This window comes from Lontra canadensis, unplaced genomic scaffold (genome assembly GCF_010015895.1).
Source record: "Lontra canadensis isolate GAN:19392208 unplaced genomic scaffold, GSC_riverotter_1.0 scaffold2, whole genome shotgun sequence".
NCBI lineage: Eukaryota > Metazoa > Chordata > Mammalia > Carnivora > Mustelidae > Lontra > Lontra canadensis.
Genome location: NW_022630996.1, coordinates 11,582,774 through 11,602,488, shown reverse-complemented (window position 1 = coordinate 11,602,488; position 19,715 = coordinate 11,582,774). Strand labels below are relative to the sequence as shown.

The following is a 19,715-nucleotide window of genomic DNA, read 5'->3' as shown; positions in this document are numbered from 1 at the left end:
AGTGTGACACTGGTTTGCAACCAACAGAGCAGAGTGAGGCTGTCCTTCCATGTGTTTCTTCTAGAAGACAGGTGACCAGGGTAGGACTTCCCACCTGCAGAGGAGTGGAAGAAAGTGTGCCCTATGTGCAGACAGGCTTCTTGGAGGACTGGAGGACTATGCCCAGTCTTCGAAGGGGGGACATTCAATGAGGAGGATGCCCGTGTGTTTATCCACATGGATAAACTCCCATCAGTTTTTTAGAAAGCCATGCTGGGCAAGGGGCATGGCATATCTCATGAGGCTTTGAGAGCTGGATGGAAGTCTCTCGTGAGGAAATCTGCCTCTCTTTGCTTTCAATCTTTGCTAACCTGGTAACTTCTGATCTTTAATTTGGTCCCTCGGGTGGAGCTGTTGCGCTGGGGACGCGCTCCTACGTTAGAACACCCTGCCCTGATCCCTGAGCCGGGCCCCGGCTCCCACTGTGAATGAATCAGTTGGTGTTCGGGCTTTTAAATCAGCCCCTTGAGGATTTAGATGAGCGGGAGTCCGTCCCCCGAGCCTGACCAGTTCTGAGAAAAAGAGAGAAGCGTGTTTGTCAGTCCGTAGCACAGAGGGCACCTGTGAGCTGTGGCGTTTAAGCTGGATCTCAGCCAGCGGGGCTCCTGCTCTCCATCATTCCACATTCTGCGACCACCAGGACGCTGACGATTCGGTGCAGTTGCCATTTGGTGAATTAATAGACCAGATAACGTGTGCATAGGAAAACAGACTCCCGTTTTTTAAAGGGTAAAATGAAACTTCATTTATTTGGACCAGTTAGGTTCGGCCTGTCTGATTTAATGGAAAGTATGAATTATAGAATTTGTTCAAATGTTCTCCCTCTCAGACACACTGCATAACAGAAACTGGGTCATTTGGTTATTGACTCATGGAGCCTCTGCTTTAAAAAGTAGAGGGAAGGTTTATAATTAATGCATTAATTCAGTGGCCTGCATAGACCCCTGTTTTCTTGGCAGGGTTCGCGTTTGGGAAAATGATGTGTTTTCTTAAGAAGCCAAACCACCTCATTTTATTTAAATAGTCCATCTGTGGAGGACGTTACTGTCTTCTGTCGATGGTTTCAGGATAAACTTGCACATAAAGTGACTTTGTGGAGGCCAGATGTGATTCAAGTGAGTCTTTAAAAATTCTAATGAGCATGGTCCTTACTAATAAAGCTTTAAAAGGATCTCTGGTGGCTCAAGAGTAGAGCCAGGGGCCTTTTGGAGTTTCCTTGGCATAGACTTCACGCCAAGGAAGACAGGCCCCCATGTTCAGGGGTTCACTGCAGGTGAGCAGGGCCCAACCATAACCACCCCAAAATGAGCGTCATGACTCCCCAAAAAGGGACCAGAGCCCCAGCAGGGTCACTGCCCCAGGACTGGCTGGCTTTGCATTTTTGCTTCCATTCTGAGCTGGGTCCCTCTGATTTTAAGTTCTGTAGTTCTGTATGTTTACGTAAAGACTTACATTACCTATGTAAGTATAAATGAGACCCCTGGAAAGAAAAGATCAGTAATTTCAGCATAGTTGAAATATTTTTAATATTTAATTGAGCTGTCAAAGGTAAGAAATTGAAATAAAAAATATTTAAGGTTCTATGAAAGACCAATTAGAAAATTAAACTGGAAATTAGAAGCCTTAGTTTCATATTCCAAATTTCACCAGTAATCATTAATTTGATCAGAGAAATCACTTTGAACTGCCATTTCTAAACAATAAAGCCGTACATATAATATTATGGAACATTCTGGAATTTGCTGAGGTTTTCCCCCTTAGATTAGACTGCCTATAAGTTAGGCTTCAGTACGAACCGAAATCTGGTGGCTAATGGCTTTGTTTTCATGGAAGCAGGAATCCTGTACCAATGCCAATTGAGAAGTATTCCTAGATATTTGAAGTAATAATACATAGTCTTATCTTCAGTAATTTCATGTTGCTAATTTGTAACTGAGAATGCAATTTTAATTTCTACTCTTAGTGATGAAAGTAGAACAAAATCGTAAAAATAAGCCTGAAGTCTATCAGTATAGCAAGCACATCAGCCTCGACCCAGAAATGCAAACCTTTACCAGAGGAGAGACTAATTGAATTTCCATTAAATGCACATACAAAATAGTAACGTTAGGTACAAAGTGATTCTAAAACCTCAAAATACGGAGACATACCATTATAATTAATGCCATTAATTAAAAATATTTATCAACCATGGTATGGGTGATCTTATTTTTTTCCCTTATAGCAGTGCCAGGTAATATTCATTTCTAAAGCACGATAACTAAAAAAACCCTGAGCAAACAGTACAGTTTTTATGAAATAAAAAACTCACTTTATTCACAACCCAGTGTAAGAGATGTCTTTACCTTCCATGTTGTCTCTCTACAGCCTATTTCTAGAATACTCATCTGGTGCTCCCAATAAAGCTTTTAAAAAGCTGATCCAACTACCACCCTAAGTTCCTGCTATAGAAATCATAAAATAAAATTATATTTGCAAATCATTATTTAGATCTGACTAGTGAGAGAGGAAAATGATGGTGATGATGAGTCAAACGGGGAAATTGAGCAATTTACTAGGTCCCACGTGGTGTCTTTATCTCTAATAAAGGGCAGGGTTTCATTTGCCAAATGATGTGAATTGTCAAATTCTAAAAGTGGGGTGAAAAAAATCCTTGTGTGTCTGATTCGAGGAAACAGGGGGTTTACAAAGAGAAAGAGCTTTCAGCATTGGGTTTTACTGTTCTTCTGCCTTTCTATTTTTCAAAATTTCTTTTTGCATGTGATTAAAAAAAAACATAAAATGAGCCATTTTAGCCATTTAAGTGTACAACTTAATGGCATTAACTACATTCACAGTGTTGTATAACCATCCCTACTACCTCTTTCCAAAAGTTTTCATCCCTCCCACACAGAAACTCTATTCCCATTAAGCAATAACTCCCCCCTTTAGTCCCTGGTAACCTCTAATCTACTTTCTGTCTCTATGAATTTGTCTCTTCCAGATATTTTTACTTTTCTTCTATTTTAATTTAGCCTTGTTTCTTGACTAAATTTGTATTTACTCTATTACTGTCATGAACTAGGGAGATAGGAAGGATGAGCGGAGCCATCCCCTCAGAAATCCCACCAAGTGGCAAGATTTTCCTTGTCCCCAGTCTTCCCCAACCCCTCCCCAGAGATGTCTGGTTCAGCTGGTGGAACAGGCTACCTCTCCATATGAGGAGTTTTAGGGAGGACCTGGGGTAGTCCAAGCCCATCTTCCTCTGTGGGGGAGAATGGACCATTGCCAGGAGCTTGGTTTGCTTCTGGGGATGGACAGCCGTGGGGTCACCTTGGAGGTCTGACTTGGTTTGTCGTCTCTGAGCATCAGGTTTCTCTCGAAGTGGGCAGAGACTAGTTTCTTCAAGGCTGTTCCACACTGGTGTGCCACCCTTGACTACAGCATTTCAGAGCCATGTCCTTAGCCCTACGTTAAGATGTTCTGTGGGCCACCAGAATATGTATGGACTTCTCTCAGAAGCAAGTGCCTGCTGCACTGATCGAGTCCCTGGTTGGTCCATGAGAACAGAATCACACGGAGAACTTGCTCCCATGGTGATCGAAGGAAGTGTCCTCGTCTGCAATGTTAATGTGCTAGGGGCCTCTGAGAACCATTGCTGAAACCTGGAGTAGACTCCGAGGGCAAGAGTAGCCCTGGGGGTGGCGGGGATGGGGGTGGGGGGAGTATCAGGAGCAGCTCCTGCGAGCCGTGGCACCTCATGCTTCCATGGAATGCATTTTTTGCTTCCTTCCATTCCCTACTGACTTAGAGTGCCTGTTGAATTTTCCATGCCTTGCCTTCCCTTCTCTTGGTAAGCTGATTATTCCTCAGAGAGCTCCCAGTTTCTTGAAGGGGACTGCCATTAAACAAGCAGGACTACCCCTGGCTTAGACATCCACCCTCTCGTTTCTACCATCAAAAGCAGCACTGACCTCTCTAAGTTGTGGAAATTTTAAATTTCATTCACTTAGAAAGTGTTGCTGTCACTCTCTCACCCGGATGTAAATTTTGGTTCTGTGAATAAGTCTCTGTATGTTTATTTGCTGAAGTTAATGATTTCCATTGACTAAGATTTTCTACATTCTACTAAATGAGAGAATTCTAGGCACCTAGTCTCCCCAAGGGGAAGGAAAGGTTATAATTCTTCTCTATGTGTAACTTTATTCTTTTCAAAGGCCTATGTGCATCAGGAAAGGAAACAATTTTTTTTTTTTGCTGTTATTTCTAAAGTTACTTAGTTGCATAGTACATGTTAAGATGTTTTTAGCTAATTTCTTCTTATATTAAAGCAGGAGCTCCCTCTAGCAAGAAGACCCCCTCTGGGGTGCCAGCACATCTGGTCCCATCCCCAAGGCGCTTGGCGAAACTGCAAGCAGATGGCCAGATAACAGAGCATCTCTCTAGAATACAGACTCATGCACAGGTCCCTGAACATCAGAACCTGGCCCCCTCCCAGAACCAAGAGCTGACCCAGGAGGGAGCAGCCCATCAAGAAGAAAGTTCTCCCAGTAGCCATGTCAGTGCTCAGCCTCCTCCACAGCCCCCTCCACAGCCCAGCTCCTCAGCACCTGGAACTTCCCAGCAGGCCCAAGACTTATCCCCAAACCAGAAGAAAGGGGATGTTCAACAATCAAATCTTTCTTCAAAAATAATGACGACAGATCTCCCTGAAAACGAGTCCCAGACATCTGAGGCAAAAGCAGATAAAATAGGGCAGTCTTCCATCGTTCCTTCCCAGGAGGCTTCTCAGCACCCTGACCCAGCTCCAGCTCGCAGCCCTCAGCCAGACCAGGATGAGGAATCAGGGGAGGTCAAGGTAACCTCCACTGGCCCTCCCCCATCTGAGGCTCCCCTGGGGTCTGGCCCAACATCCCTCAGCCCCCAGAGAACCCAGGATGAGGAAACCAAGTCTGCTGATCTGCCACCCAACAGTACCCATTATGAGCCTCCAAGAGACCCTTCCCACCCTAATGGGGCCAAAATACCGGGACCATCTCCAGAACAACCTCTAGAAGAGGAAATCCCTAAAGCAGAATTGGTTCGGGTTAGCACTCCTTACCCAGAATTGCCACAACCTCAGGATTCAGGAGCTACCAAACAGATCCAGGACAGGAACGACCCAATGACTTTGCTCCCCAGAAGCCGCCTGGCTCCCACCAGACTGCCCCAGCCTCAGGTCCTCGCTCCATTCCAGAGCCGGAGGCCCACACCCAAACTCCTGTCACCCAGCAGGGAGGAAGCTTCAGGAACAGCCTCAGATCAAACTGTGACTTCCCCCCCCAGGCCTCCACTAGCTCAGGAAGGAGACCCCAGTAAACTTCCTCCCATCAGCCCTCCCCATTCCAAACCACCACAAAATCCGAGCCCCTATCCGGACCATAGTCCTCAGCAAGTCCAAGAAGAAAAGGTCAGGGAGGTGAAGCTCCCTCTTATCAGCCCCCCCATCCAGGAGCACATGCCACAGCCTGCCCCCGATCTGCCCCAGGAAGAGGAGGCTCAGGTCGTTAGGCTCCCACAAATTTCCACTCCCTTCTCTGAACAGCGGCTGCCTCAGAACACAGGGCCTCACCATGATTCAAGGCCTGCAAAGGAAAGGCAAGCTCCAAAAGCAGGCCACGCCTCCAGCAAGATTTCAGATGTACAGGCCTTAGCCCAAAACCAAGAGCCCGTGCAGCAGATAGGATCTAGGAAAAAAAAAAACCCTGTCCAAAGAGAGACAACTAAAGGGCCAGGGCATCTGAAAAAGGCACCTAGAAGCCATCAGACAGCCTTGCAGCCAGAATCCCAGAGTAAGAGGACTCCCCCACAGGTTCCCGACCGCCCTAATCCCAGCCCGCTTCAGAGTCCTCAGGGGAACCAGAGGAGAAAAGTCCATGCACCAGAAATCCCTGAGCCAACCCATGCTGAACCATTGCCTAAGGATCCCCAATTACCAGAAGAGAAGCGGGAAAAGGAACATTCTTCCAGAAAAAAGGCTGGTGCCAGCCTCCCCACAGATGACCTGGTTCAGAAAAGAACTGTGTCCAAAAAAGGACCATCCTCGAAAAGAAGGAATTCTGGAGGATTGTCTCAAGAGACTAAAGCAGCCCTTAGTGGTGGTCCTCTAACTCAGGAGGGTCAGCCCCTGCCCAGGAAAACTCTCCAGAGTGAAACTTCCTCTGCGGAGTCCAGACCAGATGATTCTGCTTCTAGGCTACATCCGAGGAGAAAAGAAGAGGCTCATAAAAGGGGAAGATTTCCGAAGAGAGAGACTGTTTTGGACTCCCCGGCGCAGGCTTCCACCCAGCAGCTTGTCCAAGGGACGCAAGCCCAGAAGGGGACCAGTCAGACCAAAGGGAGCTCTGTCCAAAGGGACAGCACTCCTGGGCAGCAAGCCAGAAACAAACACAGCCGGAAACATGGGGGAGCACCAAAGGACAGGAGCTCAGCCACACCCCAGAGTCACGTGTCTGCCGAGGAGCAGGGCAGCTGGGAAGGAAGACTTCGAGCCAGGGGCAGTCAGAGCACCAAGGTGTAAGCCACCGTTGGAGCACTGGGTCTCTAACGTCTGTGCCCCTTGGAGGCAGTGCTGTCACAGAAAGGAAAGTGATGGCCAGGCCACTATGACTCCGTATCCCAGCTTCCTTCTGCCACCTGCATAAGCATGAGGGGGTGGGCACCAGCCCCGTCTAGCCTTTGGGTTCTTAGAAGGCAGCAAGTCTGTGCGAATTCTTGTGGTTTGCCACTGTAGCCTCAAAGAGCAGCCCCTTGAGTGGGGTACTCCAGCAAGCTGTAGAGCTGGTCTTAACAGATCTGGTGCCAGCAGGGAGCCTGTGTGTCTAGATGTGTATGATTTCCAATATGTGCTCGAACTCTGGCTGAAGCAATGTCACGTTGCCCTTGTTTTTGTTGACTCCATTAGGAAAAGTCACTTCTAGATGAGAAAATTCTCACCTGCCTCTTGCCTTACCGAGGGATCCAGAAGGAGAACTCTGAGAAAGGAAGCCTTTGCAGTTTCTGGGTCTTGGTCACTCCTGCCAAGGTTCCAGACCCGCAGTTAATGTATGGGAGTCTTCTGAGGGGCAGGGGATACGTTCCTTGCACAGTGACACTGTGATTGCTGAGTCCTCCGGGTTTGCGTTGGCATGTATGACTTGAAACTTACTTTTGCTCAATGTTTATTTCAGGATAAATACCTTCCTTCGCTCTCCAAATAGGAACCTCATGTAAATTAGCCCATGCCTTCATTATGCCAAATCACTTGGCTGAATCAGTGAAAAGGGTTAGTGGGGAGAAGGTGGAGCGGAGTTCATTTTCCTTTATCAACTCATACCATCAGGATTCCTTTGCTGACAAGTGACTGGGGCCCGACCTGAGGCAGCTTACGGGAATCTACGAGAAGGGAGTGGGAAGTCTCCCACAACCAAACTATGGGGAGAGTAGAGGTAGAGCTGAGCCTACCTCAGAACTGGGACCAGTTATTGAACATAAGCCAGACTCTCGTCATCCCCAGTATTTTCTGTCATCAACAGCACTCTTGTCATTTCTCTGTTTCTTTCTCCATGGTAGCTCTTTGTTTTTGGTTCCGACAGACTCCATAGAAGTTTCTGCACATGGCAGGGAACACGGCCTCCAGTACCTCTCAAGTCTTATATGTGGTTTTACATCTGGCAGCTCCCACTACTAGAAAGGGATTAATTTGCATGTTCTTTAATCTTAAAATTAAAAAAAAAAAATTCAGGGAAAGATATTGACTGGCCTGGCTTGGGCCAAGTGTTCATTCTTAAACTAATCTACTCTGGCCAGAGACAGGGTCCCATACATGTCACCATTGGTGCCCCCTCCTCGAGTACATGGCAACTGCATTCCCGGACAGCAGGGACTGAGAGCAAAGCAGCTAACCTGGGATCTGGCTCTTAAAGGGTTATAAGGTATTTATTGCGTGCTTACTATGTAGATAGCAGCATCGGAAACTATGTTTGGCATCCTGTATTTCCAAAAGAGAAAAAATGGAGGACTAAATGCCTGTATAAATGGATCTTATCATACACAAAAGTTCTGTGTCCACGAACTTGTATGTATGGCACATGTTATTTCAAGTTCAGTAGAGGAAATTGACATTTTTAAAATCTAGGAGGCAGGAATCCTCTTATAAAATGAAGAGCCTCTGTTATGCCAATAATTACCCTTTGATTTACCTGATTTGTCAAAGATGACCATAGTAAGGTGAATTTTTTTTTTAACATATCATAACTTAGGTTTATGGAGTTAGTCCAGTCATCCAACAAGCATTGATTGAGCACCTTCTAGCTGCCAGACTGCTGGTTGCTAGATGTACACAGTGAGCTGATGAGGACACTCGAGGAGCTCCGTCTTTTATCCAGAGAGACAGAAGAGAGTTCATTACAACACCATGTGATTGGGGTAGCCGGAAGCCCCACAGCACACTGGGCCAGGTTTAACATCAAATAGGCAAACCCATTTATTAACTTTTCCAGAATGTCATAAGGATACCAAGGAAGGACACTGAATCTAGCCTGGGATGGGAGAATTAGATCACAAAACACTTCTGAAAGGAGGTTATCTTTCAGCCAAGTCATCAAGGTTGCGAAATTAGAATGATGGGAGAGAGCGAAGGTTTCTTCGAAAAGGGAACAGCATATGTCTAAGCGTGGCAGTAAGCGCAGGCGCAGCATTTCTTCTGAGGACCCGGATGTCAGGTGTCTGTAGATCCAAAGGGCGTTTTGTGCTATGCTAATAACGAGTTTGGAAACTTGATCTAACAGTGGGGAGCCATTGAATAGTTAAATTTTTATCTTAGAGGCATGTGTCTAGAGTTGGTATGGAGGATAATTTAAGGTAGTACAGGGGGTAGGAAGGATGGCTGGGAAGCTATTGCAATAGTTCTAACAAGATGGTGAGGGCCTGTAATAAGGCACTGTGGCAGGAATAGACAGATTCAGGAGGTATCTGGATGGGACATGGTGGGGGGTTGGGGAGGACAGATGTGAAGAAAATAAGGATAACCACCCCTTGTTTTATGAGCCATGAATGGTGCATCTCAGAAGCGCTGATACCTCACTTAGGGGAGAACTTTAGAAAAATACGTGGTTTCCTCCCCGGGCAACTGGTTCTGAGGCCGCTTAGGGCATACAAGGTTGCATGTTTCTTAGGATTCTGAAGAGAAGTGAAAAGCCAGGTTTCCCTTTGTTTGACTTAGAGGAAGCTCTAGCTCCCTTCCCGGGGATTCGTGATGGTATAAGGTTTGTGTTTTGATGGCATGTAAAAATGTCCTGGGTTCAGAGCAGCTGGTCAATACTTTGTTCATTGTCCAAGGAAGGGAGTAGCAAAGATCACTAACTCCTCTGTGGTGGGAGGATTTTACTGCTATTATTGATTTTCTTGGTATAACGGAAACTTCTGCTTTTAAGCTGTATAAGAATTGTCATTTTCCATCTACGTTTACAAAGTTCACATCACTTCCATTTGCTGTATTCCTCAGCAAAGTGGTCTTTATGGGACAGCAAAAAAACACTGCAGAACTTTAGTCACTCTATTAGCTAATGTGATCTTTAGCTTTTTAAAGGAAGCCTGGTAGCTCGTGTTGACATCAACAGAGATAATATAGTTCCACTGGGCTTAAGAGACTTCTTCAAATATTTAAAGAGCTAAATCAGTTATTTTAAAGCTTCAAAAGAGAATTGGACAAAGGACATGATCAGGTAATTCACAAAAGAGGAGAGAAACATGGCCTAAATACATGTCAAAATGCATTTAGCTTTCAGTACTTCTGTAAATTAAAATGGATTAGATTTTGGGGGGTACCAAACTGGCAAAGATGGAAAGCAAATTAATGCCTATTCTTGGGAAGGTTAAGGGGAAACACACTTTCTGTGTCATCACTGAGAAAGTAAGTTGGCACCACTTTGCGGGGGACAATTGTGCAATATCCGTCAGAGCCTGTAAATATCGCCTATGTTTAACCTGGTAATTCTAATCTATGACTTATCCCAAGGAAGTAATTGACATAGAAAGATGTTCCCATTAATGTCTTTATAATAAAATCTGGAAGTAATATAGCCACCCAAGGGAATTTAAAAAAAATAACTTACGGAAAAGTTACAGTTTAGCCATATGCTAAAATGTTACATTGCCATTATAATCATGTTGTAGACGAATATAGAGAAGAATATTTGTTGCATACTAAGGAAAAAACAGATTAAGGAGGTAAAGCCAGTATGGTTCCAGTTGTGGGTTCTGGGTTGTCAGATTATGAATAATTTTTTACTTTCTCATTTATGCTTTTTAGTATTTTCCAAATTTTCTACAACGAACCTTTGTTTATTTGGAAAAGGTTACATAGAATCAAATTCACATGTATGAAAACCTGTCCTGTGAAAGCGCAACCTTATGTTATGTTCTCTTTCAGTTTGGCATACATAATGAGGAACTTTCTTAAAGTTAGAAGTCACGTACAAAGGAATAAACAGGTTTTCTCTAGAACTTAGAGGCTCTGTGTTGGAAATCTTATGAGAAGCTTCCATATGTTGGGCGATTAGTTGGGCTGGATAAAATTTAAGGTTGCTTTTATGATTTAATCCATTTACTACAACAGGCTCTACAGGCTGGCTATGGAGAATCCAGCAGTCTATTTAATTGAAAATAAAGCTTAGTACTAGAAAATCTATGCACTTAGGGGCTCATTAGAACAGTGGCTTTCAAACTTTCAGACCCCAAATCCATTAACTAGGAATACATTTTACAATATCATCACACTCACACAGACATGTGTAGGAGACACCTTACTATAGTGATAAACCCAGATGTTTTCTGTTTTACTTAATCCCAATTTCTAAAAATGCTGGCCGTAACCTACAAAATGGATTCCACAATTCAGTTTGCAACCTGTGATTGGAAAACCCTCGTGCTGAGCTCTCTGGAGCTTTGCTCTGGTGTTGTTCCCGGAGGCCTGTTTTCCTAGATGCTTCCCTACGCTGGTAGTTCATGGGTGATGGGATGGGTTGCCGTGAATGACATGAATGCTGAATTCCTTTCTGGGACAACAGCAATGATCCAGTGGATTGGCAGTTACACTCTTTGTCAGTATTAGGGCTCCAGAGAAGATATGTTCAAAAATCTTAGGCACAAAAATAAGTTCTTAGGTAAAGCAAGAAAAAAACACTTTGAAACTTTTTTGATCAGTAGTGTTTTCAGGACTAAGTACTTAGCTGACTCCCTTTCCTTTTGCTCCATGACAACCCTGAAATCATCTTGTTAACATAAAAGATCTTCCAAACTCCACTTTAGGTAATTGTGCTGTTTAGGTAGTGTCTAGCACAATAGGTTCATAACTGAATTTAATTAATTGCTCAATTCAATCTGAAAGACGTGATTCTAGAAATCACTTTTTATTATTGTTATTTTTTTAAAGATTTTATTTATTTATTTAACAGAGAGAGATCACAAGTAGGCAGAGAGGCAGACAGAGAGATAGGGGTAAGCAGGCTCCCTGCTGAGCAGACATCCCAAAGCGGGGCTCGATCCCAGGACCCTGGGATCATGACCTGAGCCGAAGGCAGAGGCTTTAACCCACTGAGCCACCCAGGCGCCCCACTTTTTTTAATTATTATTATTGAGCAGGCGTTCAGAAAAAAAAGGATAATAAGAGCCTAACAATTTCTTGGTGTTGATGATAGGTAAATAATGTCAGACCACCAAATCTTTCACCTCCAAGATGATTATGAGAGTGTGAGCATGATTAGCAAAAGCCGGAGGCTTTTTTTTTTTTTTAATTTATTTGACAGAGATCACAGGTAGGCAGAGAGGCAGGCAGAGAGAGAGAGAAGGAAGCAAACTCCCTCCTGAGCAGAGAGCCCAAAGTGGGGCTCAATCCCAGGACTCTGGAATCATGACTTGAGCCAAAGGCAGAAGCTTAACCCACTGAGCCACCCAGGCGCCCCCTGGAGGCTTTTTTAAAAAGTTTATAACCTTAGAAATTCATTATTTCAAATAACTAACTGTCCAAATAATCATTGGAAATCCCAGCACTAGTACAGTCTAGCTGTGAGACCTTGGGAAAGTTACAGAGTTCTCATGTAGAGACGATGACCTACCTCAAGATTATTGTTAGGAGTAAATGAGTTAATTGAAAGAAAATATCTGGCACATAGTAAGTGTGTATATGAATGTTAGTGTTAACATGTAAGCAGCAAAAAAAAAAAAAGTAAGGATAGCATTTTATCATTAATTGGATTTAACAACCATTCAAACTAGATAGAAGTATTTGGCAAATAGGATGGTCTTCTCTGAAAATCCTTTTAAAAACCTTCACGACCTTGATTGAATTAAGGAGCTTAAACAGAATTAGGATAATGTTGGGAAGAAATTGTAGTAAAGTGGTGTATTACAGAGATGAAGAGATTGTTTGATGGGCGTTCAAACACAGCATCACAGCTTGGAGAATGAGTTGGGGAAACATCAGCTCTAGGGTTGTTATGAAATCTGGTGATACACACGGGAAAGGCTTGTCATGGCAGCTGGCACACAGTACATGCTCAATAAATGTTATCTATTATTTTATTATGATATTTCTTTATTGATAAAGTCAAAGCCATTTATATTTTGCATTTCAAATTGGTTGGATAGTAAGTACTGTCAAGTTACTTAACTCAGAAATCAACTACCAGATAGTAGGAATTCTGTTTTCCTTTGATGATGGGTTGAGACCAAGACTGACTTCTATAAGCTATCCAATCTTAAAGATCCTCAGTTTCCATGGACAAAGAAAAGTGAAGAAAGAAAAAAAAAAAAAGAAAAGAAAAGAAAAAATCTTTCCTAGAGGAATTGACCAATGATGTACCATCTTTGAAAAAGCTGTTCTTGAAGAATGATCCCTTAGGAAGCACCTTGTGCTTGCTAGAGGTGACAGTATAGGATTGGTTGGAAGTTTCAACACCAGCCTTATTATCAAACATATTACTTAGAAGAAGGCTTTCATGTATCCAAACTCCCTGAAGATTTCTCTCCTATTTCCTGCTTCTCCTTTCTCTTGCCCAAGTGCTGGACATATGCAGATCTTATATACTAAGTTTCTCATCTTGAAATTTGCCTGTCATATATCTTATCTCCTTCAAACCATCAACTGACTACTTCATGATAAACTCCTACATTAAAAAAAAAATTCAGGGTACTACTGTCATATGTTTTACTCTATTTTTAAGTTTATTTTGGTATTTATTTTTAAGTAAGCTCTGTACCCAGCGTGGGGCTTGAACTCCCAACCTTGAGACCAAGAGTCACACGCTCCACCGACTAAGCTGGCCAGGCATTCCTGTTATATGTTCGAATTAGGACATTGTAAATGCAGGGACCAAATATTGAGCCCATCAGCTCAGCTATATTGGGAGGTTTCAGTGTAAAGTTCAATGGAAAGAAACATTTTTTTGTGTACCTCATTCTTTCTGTGTGAGAATATACATTCACATGCTTTCCTTTGTCCTGATAAAGACTCTGTTCTCTATTTAAGTAGCTGATTACTCTTTGATTGGAAACTCAAGAATAGAGCACTTTACTATAAGAAGGATTTAATAAGTGTATTCATTTTACCATTTAGAACATAAATATTATTACTGTTTCCTTGGTCTTGGTAGCTTTCCTCTATAAAAGCTTATTTTACTATGGAAAACTATTATGGATATTGTGTGAAATTTTAGTTGTTTTTATTCCTTAACTTGGAAGCACAGATAGAAAAGACTTTCAAGATTTAATTCTGTCCTAGAAAAATAGCTGTTTTCAGAAGCTTCAGTTTTGTGATAATACTTCCTAATGAATTGAGTTTTCCTTAATTTTCAACTAAAATTATGTAACTCTCATTAAGAATAAATAAAGACTGTATCATAGATTATTGTGCCTTAATTTGGTTTTATCCTTTTTAATGGTTACATATTTCGTTATTGACTCCTTTACAGTGATTTTCCAAGTATTTGTATATTTTATATGTGTATGTGTTTAATCATGGTAAGGATAAATTACGCTTTTTAGTTTAAAAAAAAACACACCTCACTGTTACCTACATAAACATGTGTGTGTGTGTGTGTGTGTGTGTGTGTGTGTGTTTGACCCCATTTGAATGGGGTGGGGGAGAATGAATGATTCTGAAACCATCCAGTTATCTGAGAACTTTTGTTTGAAAATTAAAGCTTATTTCCAAATCATACATTTCCTATGGCTTTGAAACAAATTCCAGTTGATTGATTTTTCCCAGGGTTTTTTTTTAAGCTAAAAAAATGTACATTTACAAGTGTTTAGTTTCATATTTTTGAACAGGAAAATGACTTAATTGCTTTGCTATATAACTAATCTCACTAATGTAGAAAAATTGGTTATTCAAATAGGGATTTTTGTTTCTCAAAATATTCACAGTCTGATTCTCAAATTCTAATTTTATTACTAGTTATTGACATGGCTATGTGGCTGCATGCCTATAATGTCAGATCAACATTTTGTATTCCCTCCTTTATGCAGGAAAAGGCCTTGATTTGTCTGTGTAAGGGTAGGATATTAAATATATACTCAACATGTTTTATTCTCAGGTACATGGCTCGTAATGCATTTGTTATTTAGGCTAGGTTCTATGCAGCTTCTTTTAAAATGTTTTATGCATGTTATTTTAATCCACTTGACTACAAAGGGATAGAATTCTAAATAAAAGATCTAAGCTACTTAGAATTAATTTAAGATGTACTTCCACTTGTTCCAGTTAATTCATTTAAATTTTCCTGCATTTAATAATGCATAAAATCCATAAATCCAAAAAATAACTTTAAAATCTGTCATGCATCATTAAATTCATTTGTGCTTCATTGTAGGTGTTTAAATAAATTTAACTAGCCTTTATACTGAAGAACTTGGTTGTTTTGTGGACTGTAATTTACATGTATATTTTAATGTTGCCTCAAGGTTGTCTTTAATGTAGATACTTTGAATAAGATTATGTTAAGAAACTTTTGTTGCAGGTTATTATAACAGTGGTAATTATATATATATATAATATATATATATATTTTTTTGAGACGCAAAATCCCTTGTTCATTGATGTATTAAGACAGTAGAAACTGTTTTAAGAACTGTATGAAACTCTTCATTATAGGAGTTCAACTCATTAACGTGGTGGCATTACAAGGTAGTTTAATAATAATGTAAACACATTACCTTTACCATTGCATCATCACATTGACTTGTTCACACCATGGTACAAATTGCTTATGTCTCAGAAAGGTAGAAAAAAGAACCCTGACACATAGACTGGAAATTTTTGTGGAAATTTTCTCAATGTAATAGCTTCTATTTCTTTAATTTTTATAACTTTTTATTTTTTATAACGTTTCTCAAATTCTGCTCTTTTCCACAATGCTTTTGGTTCTCAGAGTCCCATCAAGGTGACAAGCGTTCTCATTCTTTTTCTTGAGCACAGTCTCCATCATCTCCATCTCACTAGGCCCCTCCCCCCAACCTTCCTTCAGCCATATCCATTCTTTCCTGTAGTTCAGTTAAGCATGCTCCTGAGTCCTTATAAAAAAGCATCTCTTTCTGCATGATAATGCTTTTGTCCCAGACAGTTGAATGCTTTTCTTGTGATTTTAGTTGCCTGTCCGGATGTCACCCCCTTAGATAGATCTTCTCTGATCATCATGCCCTCTCTTGCTCTGTCCCCTTATCTGGCTGCCCATCGCTTCACTGCTCGTGAAGTGTAGCAGTAGCATCTGATGCGTAGTTCGTCTCTCTCCAGCTTGAAGCTGTAATTCCCATAGCTCAGGGGATAGACTTTGTCTATTGCCAAATCTCCAACATCCAGAGCCCTGGCTGGCACAGCAGGTACTCAACAAATATGGACTGAGTGGTTTCTACATCATGAAGATTTAACAAAGAAGGTCTCCACATGCGATGATCTCTTATTGTCACTGGGACTGTCACAACCGCAGCGCTTCTCAGATTGCCCTGTTGCCTGAATTCCTCGGGTGTGGTCTTATTTGTTGTATCTTCTGAGTCTCTGTCTCTGTCTCTCTTTCTCAAGACCGGAGTTGGGTTGTGGAGCTTTAGACTTTCCCACAGGATTAAAAACTTTGACTCTCCTACAAGTGTTCTTATCTCACCGGCCCGGGACTGTCACACCATCTGGTGGGAGCTTGAGTTCAGGTTCTCCATACAAGCACGTAACCCAGGATCACAGGCCTGATTTCCTACAGGTTCTTCCATCCTCAGTTCTACCGAGACTCCGTGTCCAACCACAGTCCCTTGGTCTGTGCGCTGCCGTTCCCAGACACCCGCTTTGCGGCTTCTCACCGTATCAAGAGCCCAGGGCTTCTGCCTCGGGAACATAGGGACTGGCCTCTCCCAGTCCAGAAACCTCAGCCGCAGGAGCACTCGGATTTCTTGACATCGATTCCCGCTCTTCTGACTTGGAACCTTCACTTCCAGCACCTGGAAATTTTTCTTTCTTGCTTTCTCAGTTGCGCTATGTATGACAAATTTCTGTTATATATCTAGTGTTTTCTTATCTTTGGGTCAAGAGAGCTTCCCATATCTGCTCAGTCAGCCATTTGACTGGTGGAACATGAGGGGATCATTTATTCTGGCATTTAAAAATTTTTTACTTTAGCATTTTTAAAGCAATATTCCTGACATCATTGATGCTCATATATATCCAAAAGCATTTACACCAGGGGTCTCTGTAGATGAGCAGTGATAGAAATTTAGATTCTTTGTATCCTAGGTCTCTGGACATTCTAATAATGTTTTAAAGGAAACTTTCAGCATTATTTATGAATAAAGTCTGTCAAACAGTGATCTCATCATCCATTCCATTATTTTTTTAAGTTTCTTCTCAGTGTTGCATGTTTTATTTTCTTTCTAGCCTTTTAGGAGAATTTTGTCAAACAGAAAGTGATTATCAGTGTGATGTTTGAGTATCTGGAAGGTATTGTGTGTGCCAAGATTTCCTTCAGTTCCCTTCATAAGCCTGTCTTGGTGAGCACCAAGTGTACTCCCAGGACATGTCTACTAGGTGCTGTGGCCTGACTTTACTATAATCAGTAATAATTATGACCTTGTTTTCTAAGACATTATTTTATTTAAAGATATTTAAATTTATTTATTTATTTTTTTTTATATTTTATTTTTATTTATTTAAAGATAAAGATATTTGTTAGAGTACACATAAGTAGGCAGAGGGAGAAACAGATTCCTCACTAGCAGGGAGCCCAGTGCAGGACTCCATCCCAGGACCCTGGGATCATGACCTGAGCTGAAGGCAGACGTTTAACCGACTGAGCCACCCAGACATATTTTTAGTTATGTTACTCTCAAGTTGAAATGCACAGACTTTAAGTATTGAGTTTGCTATGTTTGGGACAATCCAGATACAAAGCATTTTCCTTACTTCAGAAAGTCCCCTTATGCTATTTCGTGCCTCTTATTTGCAAACTTTGACTTCTTCCCTCCCAGGTACTAAGATGCCTCCGCTGAAATCCGAAGATTCCGCTCGGAAGCTCTCCACTTTGCATCTGTGCGACCTCCTGGATTCTACAGACAGAAACTACTTTGTGAAATTATGGGCCAGACTTTCCGCCAAAAAAACCCCAGTGGTAAGGGGGGCCGGGGTGGGGAAGGGGCTGAGCGTTACTCCGCTCAGACCAAAAGGGGACCTGGTGTTTTGAGACTAAGTTTCACCAAAATTCTTTTCTGACTGGTAGGAGCTGAAGCCAAATTTTTTTTATAATTTTTAAAATTTTTTTAATCAACATATAATGTATCATTAGCCCCAGGGGTACAGGTCTGTGAATCATCAGGCTTACACACTCACAGCACTCACCATAGCACACACCCTCCCCAGTGTCCGTCACCCCACCCCCCTCTCCCTAACCCCCTCCCCCCAGCAACCCTCAGTTTCTTTTGTGAGATTGAGAGTTTCTTACGGTTTGTCTTGAAGACAAATTTTTAGCCTCTTTCTACACCTGTACGAATAGACATGGGCTCTACAAAGAATATTCAGCGTAGCTTTCATGAGTCCCTTTCCCTAGCCCTTAGTCAAAACTTGGACACTCAACTCTTCTCTTTAGCAAGAGTAGAAAAGGACTTCGACAGCACTCACGTGGTAAAATATGCATTTCAGGAGAAAACTGGCTTTCCTGTTGGGGTAAAATGTCCAGTGTTCTTGGGCTGAGACTTGAAAGTGAGTCCACTCCGAGGCCCTGTTTTATAACTTCGCAGGGCTCAAGCCGCTCATGTAACTTTGTTGCAATTCAGGTTCCTGGACCACCCAGAAAAATCCGTCTGTGTGGGAGGACTGAGTGCCGCGTTGGCTCTGCTTGCAGATTAGGTTGTGCTCAGTTTCCCTTTGTCATAGTTCTATAGGATGGTCTGGGAATTTGAAGAGGCCTAACTCATAGCCACTGCTGTCACCACAAATGCGACAGGACTTGCCTTTTGGTTGTCAGGTCTTCGCTGGTGGTTCCTTAAGGCGAGGCTGTTGTTGGCAAAGAATCACATCAGACTCTAAAGTCAGAACTGTAGGCGGTGGCTGAAAGCCTCAGACTGGTTACTTCCAATGAAAAGTCTCGGGCTATGGTATATCCAGGCATAGCTCTGCAGTCTACTTTGATTAAGTCCTATGACGCCAGTGTTCAAGGGGCAAAAAGCAGATGCCCGATCAAGTCAGTTTACATAAGAGGTAGTTGCGTAGAAAACATGCCAGTGGATTCCCGGTGCGCCAGGAGCAGGGCTGCAGTACAGACCTCACAGGAACTGCCAGGCTCTGGAATGAACGAGTGAGGTGCTCGGGTTTCCCTGCCTTCCAGAGTCATCAAGTTCCTGTCATCTCTGCTCCTGATTCTCGAGTGTTCTGTGGTCCTGTCTCTCCTGGCCGGCCTCCTCCACGCACACAGGCTTCCCTCTCACATCGTTTAAACCCATTCTCGTGCACGCCAGCCTTGACTCTCCGTGGCCTCTTGGCTCTGTGCTCCCAATTCCTGGCCACTTCTCTCGGTCTCTGTCATTTGTATTGTGGGAGGCAAGAATATCTAATTGGCCTGGCTGCACTTTTCAAGCCCTTCCCCAGAGATCATGCAAGACTCCTTGTCCAGTCACCTGCGGAAGGGCAAACGGCTCAGGTACGGATCAGGGCTTCCTAGGAAGAACAGAGGGTGCGTGCACTCCACACTTATAAATAATACGAATTTGTACCATGATAAGCAAGTGCAGGAAACATCATATTTATCCAAAATAAATATAATTCTGGAATTGTTGCCATCAACCAGGATCTGTGGGAAGTCGAATATCAGCCACGAGGAGTTGAGATTACTCCCATTCTTTGGGTCAAGTTCAAGAACCCTGAGGGTTACACCCTCCTGGAAGATTGAGGAAGAGCCCCTGGCTTCTAGAAAACCATGGTTACCATGGAGATGGCCCTAGTCTAAGAGTTTGAGTTCCACTCTGAGCCAGTGGCGCTGGTATTCTCCAAATCCTCTGCTACCAGGCCCTCACGTAGGACTGACCCCTAGGGAGCTCTCTCTACCAGAAGAGCCTCTCAGCCTCTATCTTTCCATCCTGGGAAATCTCTGTTCTTTACCGGTCAGTCTACCCCTTTCTCTCTACACTCATTATCCTCTTCTCGGCTGGTA

At 42.6% G+C, this 19,715-nt stretch overlaps 1 protein-coding gene across 3 annotated transcripts in view; it reads left to right on the top strand.

Annotated features, from left to right (window-relative positions):
• The window catches only part of LRGUK (leucine rich repeats and guanylate kinase domain containing), a 104,730-nt gene that overhangs the window by 62,177 nt on the left and 22,838 nt on the right, over window positions 1–19,715 (top strand). For 2 of the 3 annotated variants that reach the window (XR_004383968.1, XM_032868987.1), the window contains exon 16: window positions 17,542–17,681. Coding sequence is in view for 2 of the 3 variants with exons in the window: in XM_032868987.1 (XP_032724878.1) it covers window positions 17,542–17,681 (140 nt within the window). In the remaining variant the exon portion in view is untranslated. Of the gene's footprint in view, window positions 1–4,349; window positions 6,717–17,541; window positions 17,682–19,715 lie in introns of those variants that run through there. The other variant, XM_032868979.1, reaches the window with a different exon arrangement.